We start from the raw sequence: 11,718 nt of genomic DNA on the forward strand, positions 1-11,718 counted from the left end.
AAAAAAAAAGGGAAGAGGTGTTTTTCCTACTAGTCAGCCTTATGTCTTGGAATTCACTCCCAGTTTTTGGATTTAGAAATGGCATCACTACAACAGCCTAATAAAAACGCCCACCAAGATGGATGGTTTCTGCAAAGCTGTAAATAATCCCCTCTGCCCAGCAATACTCACTGTACTCTGCCCTTTTTCTCTTCTTCTTATCTTTCTGCTTCAGCTCATCTTCCTCTCCATCACCCTCTTCCTCCGCATCTTCATCCTCTAGCTCTTCTTGTGTTCCATAGAGCACAGCCTTTTTCATGATCTTCTTATGTTTTGTTCCCCCCTTCACCAACAACACTCTCCTCTTCAAGCAGGTGCAACCAAACATGCAGTCTGGCCTGCGGCAGTGGGTGGGCTGACGTTTCTCCAGGGCCAGACTGGCACAAACACAACCCAGTCGGCAGAACTCCTTGTTGCAAGGAGGTGCCTGTCGCCTTGTTATTTTGTGGATAGGTTTATTTTTGAGAGAAGCCTAAGGAAAGTTTTAGAAAAGCATACACTTCAATTTTTGTAAGATTAAATCAAGCATAGGCAAAAATTGCTGTTCAGAGCTTACTTAGAATAACCCCTCCATCTACAAGGTTTACATGTGAAAATTTGTCATCTATAATTAAAAAAAAACCAAACACACAGAACAGAGAAGAGTCTGCATCTGAAGCCTTCTAAGAGGGATTTTGAGGCAGCTAAACCATCCTGGTAGTAAGTAGAGATGTGAGAAAAGCAAAAGAGTTTATCACCTGACAAACAAGTTACATGACTGGGAGTTGTTTTTTTTTTTTGCAGTTAGTTCAACTGAAAAAAAAAAGGGTGACAAATAGTAAGGAAACACAGTTACTGAATAGCAGTTATTCAGTACTAACCCAATTTGTAACAGTGAAAGGTTGAGAGAACTCAATGAGTCATACCAACACACTGTTACCACAACTAGTTTTTTCACATCCTGCCAAGTCAGCGCTTCTCAACTTTCACTGCAAAGACCACACCACAGGAGAACGTCACGTTTTGTCATGCTCCTTAGCAGCTCTGCTCTTATTTTCTACATCTACATGGAACATGAGTAAGAGGACAGATTTGGAAAAGCACCAGAAGTACAGAAAGGAAAAGAAACTCTTACAGATGTACCTGAGCTGTAAGCAGGGTTGCCAGAGAGATCTCTGCTCGTTCTTCCGTAATGTAAGTCCGTGGTTTGCCATCCCACAGAGCACAGTCCTCCAAGTCCATTAGCTTCACTTGAGACTTAGACAGACCTGGTGGACGAGCTCCTTGTTGCTGCTGTGCTGCTTGGGGCAAGCTGATCTGTTTTGGAAGTGTGTTTTCATCCACAGCTGGTGCTGTAGAACTGTCTGCTTGGTTAGTCAAACTGCTGTCTGAGGCAGGCTTAGCAGCCTTCTCCCCTAATGCTGAAGAGTTCTGTTTCTGCCTTCCAGAAAAAGGTGAAGGCAGTATAGGCTTGTAAGATGATTTTGCCCTACTGTTTGTAGATGTCTGTCTACTTTGAGTCTTTGTCTTCCTAGAGGTAGATGATAAAGAAACAGGCTTCAATGAATAAGATGTTGATGGGATTATGGTAGCCTGCTTCTTTAGAACACTGTCGAGAGTTCGCACGTAGCTAGTGCTCTTAGTGGGAAGCTGGTACACCACAGGAGAAGTGGGAGTGCTGGAAGAGAATCCCATACTCGTTTCCATCAATTTCCCTTCATTTTCCAGGTACTCATCCAGCTTGTCACTACAGAACGCTGAGCGATTCTTCAGGGAACCTTCTGAACTGCCACCTAAATAAAGAGCACTTTAACTCCCTCCTGGGAAAACACACTGGCAAATCTTGTAATAATTAAACAATACAAAAGGGGTAAATATCTCTCAAAAAATAAACAATTCTTTTAGAAGAGTAAAACATAGGCACACCAAATATAATCCACTTGGAAGCACAAGCAGCTGTCTGAAGAACTTATTTTGTGGAGATTTTACACGTGTATTTGTTCCCAAAACCAGTAAGCCTTTAACTGGTAGTGCTTCTATATAACTTGCTTTGTCCTGAACATCTAGCATAGCTGGTACACCACAAAACATCTGGAATACCCCAACACAACATTGTATGAAAGTGCAGAAGGTACAATGTAAATATTTAATCTAAATATATAAATATTTAAACTACATGTAATCTAAATAAAAAATATAAAGTTAAAAATGGCAAATTTCCCAATATCCATTTCTCCCTGAGGCAGGGCAAAGTAATCAAGTATGCAAGAAATATCCACTCTAACTGGAGTTCAAAATACACCAATATAAATGAAAATTGCTCTGGTTTGTTGGGGTCCCTGCAGCAACAGAATTCTGGAATTACCACACTTGCAAGTAAATACAAAACTGATGAACAAAACCAAAACTACTGCAGCTTTGATCTTCAGTCAAGCCTTCTGTGTCAAACAGAATACATGTATTTTCACCTACTCAAATCAAGTTTCTCTCTTCCCTCAAACATCTATTTTAATCACATAGGAACTACCAAAAAATTCTTTATTCGTGACAGTTTCAATATAAAAAATCATCTCTCATTGAAACACACACAATTACCAAACTGGAAGGTCTGTGGAAGGTCAAACAAAAAAGGCCAAGTGTTGGAAATACATATACACTCATCCCTTTTTCTGTTTTTTTTTTGGTTGTTTTACCTTCATTTCTAGAAGCACCATGAAGCTTCCCTCGCCAGCCTTTGATCTTTGTGAAATCATTTGTCTTCCCTGTCCTGGAAACAAAAGGAAATCCGGTATCTGGAAAAGAAGAAAGTCAGCCTAGGTTGATGCACTAAGCTTGATTGTATCAACAGCCTAGCAAACTCTGCTTGTTCCTTTTCAGGGATCGATGAACAGTAATAAATTAAAAGGCTGAATAAAGAAACTTGGAGTTGACTTTTTTTTTTAATTAACAGAATACTTGACAAAGCCAAGCTTCCTGTGGAGTTCTGCTGCACGGCCACGCATCTGCTATCCCACACAAAAGATGTCTTCTGTATTTTCAGCTTTAGCCTCCTGTTGATTCTACAGCTCAAGCAGGTAAATCAGCTGGTTAGGTAGGCTAACGTGGAACAGGCAGGTTCTGAGCTGATGCTACAACCTCTCAGCAAGGAAAGTAACGTGGGTCTCTCCCCTCAACTGAGCCACTGACTTTTATAAGACCTGTAGAAACTTCATTTGGTGTTTGCTGTTCTGCCAAATTCACTCACGTATCAGTTAGGGGGAGATATGGGGAATGATCACAAAAGGCAAACAGCAACATCTCTGTCCAGTTATCCATCAGCTCTGGGACCTAAGTTGGAATGTAAAAATTAGTACTAACAGGAATCCATGTGGCTGTTTTATACATTGCTAGGCTGGAAATAATTGCATATGACATTGAGCTAACTGAGGTCTTCTGAACTGAATCTGCCTCTTTTGCAGTGTAAACAAAGCTGAGATAAAAGGTCTGCCTCTTTACCAGCTCCCAAAAGCAGCAGATTAAGACAAACATTAATCAGAAAATTTAGGTAGGAGAAAGATAAGCACCCTATACTTTGTTCAACTAGTTTATTATTAAAAGCAGTATCTACCAACAGTACTGGAATCCTAATCACTGTTTAACAAGAAATACATTTGTCTGGATACAAGAAAAGTTTTAAAAAGCACCATCAGTCAGCACTTCTGTAATAAATAATTAACATGAAGATACAGCTTACCCTTAAGTTCATAAATAGGGAAGGCTGAAGAGAATCTGAGCAGAATTACCCAGGACTCCTCAGCCAGAAACCACATAGTCTAAGGAAGTCCTCACATTCTGTCATTTTAATACCACTTCAATCACTTTAAGATATCATGTTCCTCTAAATGGCCATTCCCTCCTCCTGATCATTGCTAGTAAGAAGGCAACACTTTCAGCAGATTCATGTTCTACCCACCTGGAGAATTGGGATTGGTTCCTGGATAGCTCCACAAAGAGTAATTGGAGTAGGAAAGAGGAAGCTGCACACCCAAGTATTTCAAGTCAATGCTCATTGTTGGGTCCACAGAATTCAACTTCAGTCCCACTGCAAGAGGCAAGTATCAGTAAATGTCCCAGTGCAGCAAGATGTTAGGAAAAAGATAATCAACAATATTTAGTAAAAAATAAACCTTTAAGTTATATACAGGCTTTTCTAGTACTCACCATTTTAAGACACTTGAGCATTAGCAACTATAACTTATAGTTACTGATACTGGATTTGCAGCAGGTATAACGATTATTTTAGGAAATGGAAAATCAAGAAAAAAAATGGAATTACTTTTCATAGTTTTCTGGATTACTACTGAAGTTTCCCATGAAATTCATGAACCAAAGTGCCAGTGTTACTGTAATTCTCACAATATTAGTGTGTGTTTGTTTGTTTTCTGAAAAAGAGGGCACTGTTCACATCCTGAAAGGCTAGAGTTACTGCCAGAACCCAATTCAGCTATCTGATATTTCATATCACTACATGAACTATCAATCCTCCCAGTGGTACTTACACATTTCCTTCTCCACTGAAAGCTGTTCTTGTGCAAAAACAGATACCACACACACTCCAGTTCCAACCAGCAATGAGAGACAAGAGCAAACCACATTTTAACTCTGAAGAAATGTGTGTGGTTGGAAATGATGATATAAATAAAGTTGTATTCAGACAGCTCTCTCAGGACTATGTCATCAAATGATCTTTTTTATTCTCCCAGGCTTGGCACTTTGCAATTAAGCTTTTTTTTAATGTGGGGGGAGAAATGGCTATAAAGAAACTAAATAGTCCACGTTGTTGATGTCACCACAAATACTTCACTGCCTGTAACACCTTCATCAACTCCCCCAAAACCCTCAAACCAAAAGACTTTTCTTGGTCACAAAGGCTATCTTCATCCATGGCAAGACAAACAGAGATACAGAAATGCTAAGAAAAAAAGAAGCTAGTAAATTTACTTAGCTTTTTCAGAAAACACTGTTAAGCTGAATTCAAGAAAACAGCTGTCAATCAAATTCAGCCTGCAGGCTGGAGTCAAGAATGTCTATTTTGGCTTTTAGCTATAGAAACCTACAATTTTGCTCCTCTTGCCAACAAGTCTGAAATTCAGACGTTAAATTTGAGTTGTGAAATTGAACATGTATGACTTGACAAGGCTCAGGACACAACACAGCATCTGCACATACAGCAGAACCCTGGTGTTGGTGGTACATTTATGTTCTTAAGTGGCAACACCAGGACCTGATTACTGGCAGTCTGAAAACAATTTGCACAGAACAGATCTCAGACACAGTTGTTTAAACAGATACTGTTATCAGACAGCCTAGTGAGATGTAATTTACAAATCTACATAGGGAAAATGAGCAGCAAGCAAGTCAATCCAGCATATTCTATAAAAACATGTCATCTACAAAACGTTACAATGCCATTCATTTCTTTTCAAACTCCATTTAAAATAAAAAATAAAGATTACACAGTTTATTCTTCTTGACACTCCATTTGAATTATTCTGTCATCTTCAAGCCTAGCTTTGTTCAACACTCAAAAATAAGAACATCACTCACACAGAAAATCATCACAGAATGGTTTGGGTTGGAAGGGATCTTAAAGATCATCCAGTTCCAACCCCCCTGCCATGCCCCTTCCCTCTAGACCAGGTTGCTCAAAGTCCTGTCTTGAAAACAGAGATGGAGCATCCACAACTTCCCTGGGCAACCTGTTCCTGTGTCTCACCACCCTCACAGTGAAGAACTTCTTCCTAATTTCTAATCTCAGTCTAATCTCTTCCAGTCTGAAAGCATTATCCCTCATCCTACCACTGCAAGCCCTTGCAGAAGTTCCCTCCCCAGCTTTCTTTCAGGTCCTCTTCAGATACTGGAAGGCTGCAATAACATCTCCCCAGTGCCTTCTCTTCTCCAGGCTGAAGAACCCCAGATCTCTCAGCCTGTCCTCGCAGAAGAGGTGTTCCATCTGCTCCAACAGGTATTTCAGTTTAGGAACAAAGTAAAAAACACCCAGACAAAACCCAAGAGGATGACTCCAAGAAGTGCAACATGGAATGACCACAGACACACAAAAGAGACCCAGTGGTAACAGCATCATGCCAGTACATGCATCACCATACATGGAGGTGTTCCAAACCCTCTGATCAGCTTTATGGCTCTCCTCTGGATCTGCTCCAACAGGTATTTCAGTTTAGGAACAAAGTAAAAAACACCCAGACAAAACCCAAGAGGATGACTCCAAGAAGTGCAACATGGAATGACCACAGACACACAAAAGAGACCCAGTGGTAACAGCATCATGCCAGTACATGCATCACCATACATGACAGGTCAATCATCACTTTAATTTCTACCATCTTGAGTCTTGCTAAATTTCAGCTGCTGTAAGCAAACAGTAGCAAATAAGGAAACCTAAGAATCTTCCCCTTTCCATCAGATGAAGCTGCTAAATCTGAAATACAATGCATGACAACAATGCCTTTCATTTCCAGGAATATTGAGAAGGGATCCCAGCTAGCTCAGATAGCAGAGGGGTCCCACAGCACTGCAGTGCTGCAGCAGGAGCTTTCCTTCTAACAGCTGTACATTGAATTCCCTCCTTCCTGAAGCACCTTCTTCCTGCCATCCTGGTGCCTCCAAGATCTAGATAGCCTCAACCACCCTTTTCTGAACTTCACAAATCAGGAGCCGTTGTGGGGTTCAGGTACATCTCCAACACATCATCAGTGAATCACAGAGAGAAACAAGCTTCTCAACTACACTGGCCAAAACCAAAAGCAGAGTTACCACCAAAACTGCTATGTCCATTCCCCATGCTGCAGTGAGGACTAGGAAGCCAGCCAGCTTCTACAAAATAGCTGAAAGCACATTTAGAAACATGTGTTATTGTGTTCCTTCCTTCCTTCCCTGATCTCAAATCTGCAATGGAAGGCAACAGGCCTGTAATTATTTGGAAGGTGAACGAAATCTGAATAAGGACTGGTTTCAGGTCCCATGCAGCAGCTGAAGTCTTAACAACCACAGCACATGTACTGTAATTCACAGCCTGACCTATGAATTTCTATGAATTACATCTGTAGCAATGCTCTTGCTGTGAAGAGTCTTCACTTAACTCCTTTTCCCCCTAAAACTTCGAGGTGAGGGTCATCCTCTTCATTGCTGAATTACAATTTCACCATTTAACAGGCTCAGCAGATCATCATGCAACACTGACTGGAAATGATGGTCACAAACACTCAAGGAAGTGAAAATTCTTCAGATCTCCTTTTCTTAGCCTGACACTTGACTTTTCTTGTTCGTTTTGTAGGACCTGTGAACCACAACACCCTTCAGAAGGCACCACACACTTCACCACCACCCCCTTAGAAGCTGGAGGAAAAGCATGTGGGTTTTACACATTCCCAGCTGCAGGATCATCTCATGAGTAAAACAGCCCTTGCTAGTATTGTGGTTGCCAACATACCACACGGTTGCTAGTGCCCTATAATTTCATTATGCTTCTCTTGGGTAGAGATAACATCTAGGAAGCCACAGTATAATCCTAAAAAGCATTAATATTGCTGTAACATTTGCCCAGTGCTGTATCCAGCACTGCCAACAGCTGACCACACAAAAGGGATTTTACCACCAGTTTTGAAGTATGACAACACAGAGACCTGAGGGCAGGTTGGCCAGTGAGGCTGTCAGAGAACAGGGCCACCTACTTCTGGAATCACAGGAGGGGAAAACTGTGCTTAGACATCCATGATACAGCTGCCAGTGCTGATGCTGTAACACCACCTGGATGGAGATGGGTTATCTTGTCTCATTCCCACCACATTCAGGGCAAAGATCTATGAGCTCTGCTGCTCCTCTTATGACCCCTCTGCAAAGGTGGAATACAGGAACACCAGCTCAACACTAGCAAGACACAAAGGAATCCCTTTAAATAGCTGCAAAAAATGAAAGGCTAGCTCTTGTCATACCTCATGCATAAAGCATTCAAGATAATCCAGGGCTCTTCCTCTGTGAGGACCCAAATGTGAGTTAAGATCAACATGTGGAACCTCAATCCCTACAGCATTACAGTTACATGTTTGAAAAATTCAGGGCCACAACCTCAAGAGCATGAGGTACAACACTTCCACTCACATCAAATTCTTCATCATCTGCTCTGATGCCAATGTTAATGCCATGGCTCTCTGGACTACTACTGCTGAAGACTTCCAGCATCATCAGCACAGAGAACATTAAGTTCTGATGTGTTGATCCTTGACTTTCTTTCATGTGATCTAAGGATAGTATTACACAAAAAAAAAAAAGATCATGGGCTTGGCCCTCTTATGTGGCTAGTGAGTCTGGATCTACTGTGGCTCAAAGAAATACAGACTCAAACATAGCAAATGTACCCTTGGTTATGTGTTTCTGGATCTCTAGCTCCTCTACTACCAGAAAATGGTTATTTTCTATGGAAGAGTAAAATCAGCTCCATCTGCTCTCTGCAAGGATAAGCTCATTACAAAACAAGCATCCCCTGAAGTCTGAAGGCTCTGCATCTTCTGCAGGAGGCATAAGGATGACAAAGCCTCCTGCTCTGCTGTTGGGAGATTCAGGATTCATCTTTTGTCTTCTCCACCTCTTCTAATTTGCAACATGAATGTGTGAAAACAAAACCATCTTTCTTGGCAGGCTCAAACTACTTCTAAAGCCTCTAAGGAAAAAAAAAAAAAAAAAAGGGTCAGATGCCACAAATTCTCTCCCATTGCCACAAGTGGCAAGAGGGACACTGACAGCTCCACAGAGATTTGCCTTTTTTTATCAGTACTTTTACTGTGTTTACCAAAAAAAAAAAAAACCAAAACCAGAGCCCAGCTGAATTTGGCATACACAGTATGACATCCAGCAGGAGCTTGCCAACCTGATATGGTTAAATACAATATACAGCCAAGTGCAACAGTGTGTACACTGCCTGCTTACCTTCCTGAAGGCTAGGATGTATTACTTGCTTATGCCTCAAGGTCTTCAGCTCTTCCATCAATTCCTTTTCCAGTGCCTGTATTCTTGCTTGACAATCTACCCAAAAAAAGGAAAAAGACAGAATATATAAAAAACACTTACCACATAAATATTGACTTAAATGATTAGTTTTCCAATGTATCTTTACAAATTTCCTTCCTGCAGAGACTAGCAACTTACAAAAAAAATACAAAAAATGTACCTGGATCATTTGTAGTCAACGAGGGAGCCTGAAGATTCTGTGACTCTTCTCCTCCACCTCTATCAACAGTATGAATGTCAAGAGCTTCCTACACATACAGAGAACCTTGAGTAAGCATGAGATACCTTCAAACACCAACTTAGATGCAAACTAGGCCATCAAACTACCACTGAAATATTCACAGTGTGAGACTTTAATAAACAAGTATGGATTCTTTCATAGAGAACTCTAGATCCCACTATTTCCCCCAAGTTGCTAAGAAGTAAGAAAATGTTATGATTAAAACAGGGAGAAGATAAGCACAGATTTGGAAACAGGACATACATCTCAAAACTGAGCTTAAATATGCTTCCAGCTTTTCCAGCAAAGGGATTAAAAACATGACATTATAAAAGGTTTTGAATTTCACTCAAAACAGTTAGGTATTACCTTTGATGCAAAGGACACAAAGAGGACTCCATCAACATCTTCAAGGTCTGGCTTGACATCTGGAAGGATACTCCCAGGCCCCAGAGAAGTGTTCTTGCTCATTATTACATTTTTTCCTATACCTTTAGGTGGTCGACCAGCCTTGGAAATTCTCAGTTTCCGTGGCCTTCCTCTTTTAGATGTAACTGATGACAGGGTGTTCTGATTGCCACCAGAGCCTTTCAGGGACACAGGATTCTTCAACATGCCTGGCCTTTTTCTTCCAGAGATCTCCTTGGCAGAAAAGTGACTTACCGAGCCTCTGAGATTAAAACTAGGTGATTTAGATAAATCCCACGGGGTGTCTCTGATTGAAGGGTATTTGTGTGACATTTTACTCCCAGGAGACTGTTTTTTGGTAACTAACTCCTCAGTTACAGTGGCTGTGCCTGAGCAGTCTTTGTGATTTTCAAAACACTCAGGCAAGGAATCCATTATCGGACTCGCAGGGGATTTATCCTTCTTGCCAGAGGAGAGCATGGTCTGAGGCAGCTCAGATATCTTCACTGTGCTCTTTGTGACTGCACAAGGTTCCAAATAGACCACAGGCATCTTCCCACTCTCCAGTTTTAACATTTTTGCTTTGGCAACACCTGAGGGACTGCTCAGCACACGTTTCCTGGAGCTGAGCTCTCCCTCGCTTCCCTCTGTTTCACCGCGCCTCATCAAGTGTTTCTGCAGGACAGGATCATCCTCTTCAGCGTTGGAATACTCATCAGTTTCTTCATCTGTGTCTTCCTGTTTCACACTTACTCCTTGTGTGCAAATACTTGACTCGTAGTCATAGTCATCTGCTGGCTCCTCTTTGATGACAACATTAAAGTGTCCGTTTGGGTCCAGTGGGGACGCCACCCGGGAACTGCTTTCGTAACTGCTAGAGATGGGACTGGGGTGGAAGGGAGGGGGTGAAAATAAAACACAAGATCTTTATCAAATCTTTTCCTTTACCAAAAGTCCATCACCTCCCATAATCCTCGGTTACACATTATAAAAAAAGCTTCCAAGATGGTCCAGGAGCCAAGTCTGCTAAATAAGCTCTCATTTACAAGCTTACATTTTCAGAAGTGTTTAAAAAAAACAAGCCATCATTAAAAACAATCCAACTTCTTATCTGAAGGCAGCAGCACAATTTCCTTCCCTAGGAATACCAGGGTGACATTTGCACTTTTTCCTAATTGAGACTCAGCAAGAACTCATGCTAAGCAATGTTTTAAATGCTCAGGAGTGGCCTCAGTTTGCTGTGCACCTCATGAAGTCACCATACTAAAGCCTTGCAAATAAGAAGCAAAGCCACCACTTCAGTTTATATTACTCAACTAAAACTTTAGTTCATTCATCACTTGCAGAATATTAATATCCTATTGAATTATACTTCATCCTCCACTGAGTATTAACCTACCAGACACTGAGGACTCATGGTTACACTCCCAAGGATTGGTTTCTTTGAGGCACATTCACGTAAGTCAAAAAACTGCAGTCAGCAGTTTTGTTGAGCACATCAGAAGCTGGCTCCTCACCATAAGAGGAAACAGGTAAGATATGAAACCAGAAACCCACAGCCACAAGGAACCTCAGAAAATAAGTCAGAACTCATTTACTAAACATACAGATCTGTAACCTATTACTACAATACTCTTTCTATGTATGTTACTATATATAATTTTAATTATGTTAAATTATTACTCAAGTTGTTAATCTTATGTTATTAAAAAACTGCAGTGATGAAGCAGGGAGCAGAGAGTGAAGAGACAGATTCATATATTTACATACAAAATTCCTAAAAACAGGACAGAACCTACCTAGAAAACCTGCTGCAATTCAGAGGGACATGAAGGAAGCAGAACTAAGCTTGAAGCAGACACTGCCTTGTGAGGGAACAGCAGGCAGCAGCACAGTGGCACACCAGTCCTGCTTCTGTCTTCTCTGGGCCAGGCCAATCCCAGGCACAGTTACAAACTGGGCACAGAGCTGGTTGAAAGCAACCCTGAAGAGAAGGATTTGGGGATGCT

General features: G+C 41.2%; 1 protein-coding gene across 1 annotated transcript; it reads right to left on the reverse strand.

Moving 5' to 3' along the window:
• Positions 1 to 171: 171 nt before the first annotated feature.
• Positions 172 to 4,146, reverse strand: LOC103775231 (MAX gene-associated protein-like; the record flags this gene model as incomplete). The annotated part of the gene is made up of 4 exons (XM_008942674.1): positions 3,971 to 4,146; positions 2,712 to 2,810; positions 1,162 to 1,811; positions 172 to 511 (listed from the first exon to the last, which is right to left on the reverse strand). Coding segments are annotated over exons 1-4 (1,186 nt in total), but the record flags the coding sequence as incomplete, so codon positions are not given.
• Between the last annotated feature and the right edge of the window lie 7,572 nt (positions 4,147 to 11,718).

Source organism: Merops nubicus, unplaced genomic scaffold, assembly GCF_000691845.1.
Source record: "Merops nubicus isolate BGI_N331 unplaced genomic scaffold, ASM69184v1 scaffold22216, whole genome shotgun sequence".
Taxonomy (NCBI): Eukaryota; Metazoa; Chordata; class Aves; order Coraciiformes; family Meropidae; genus Merops; species Merops nubicus.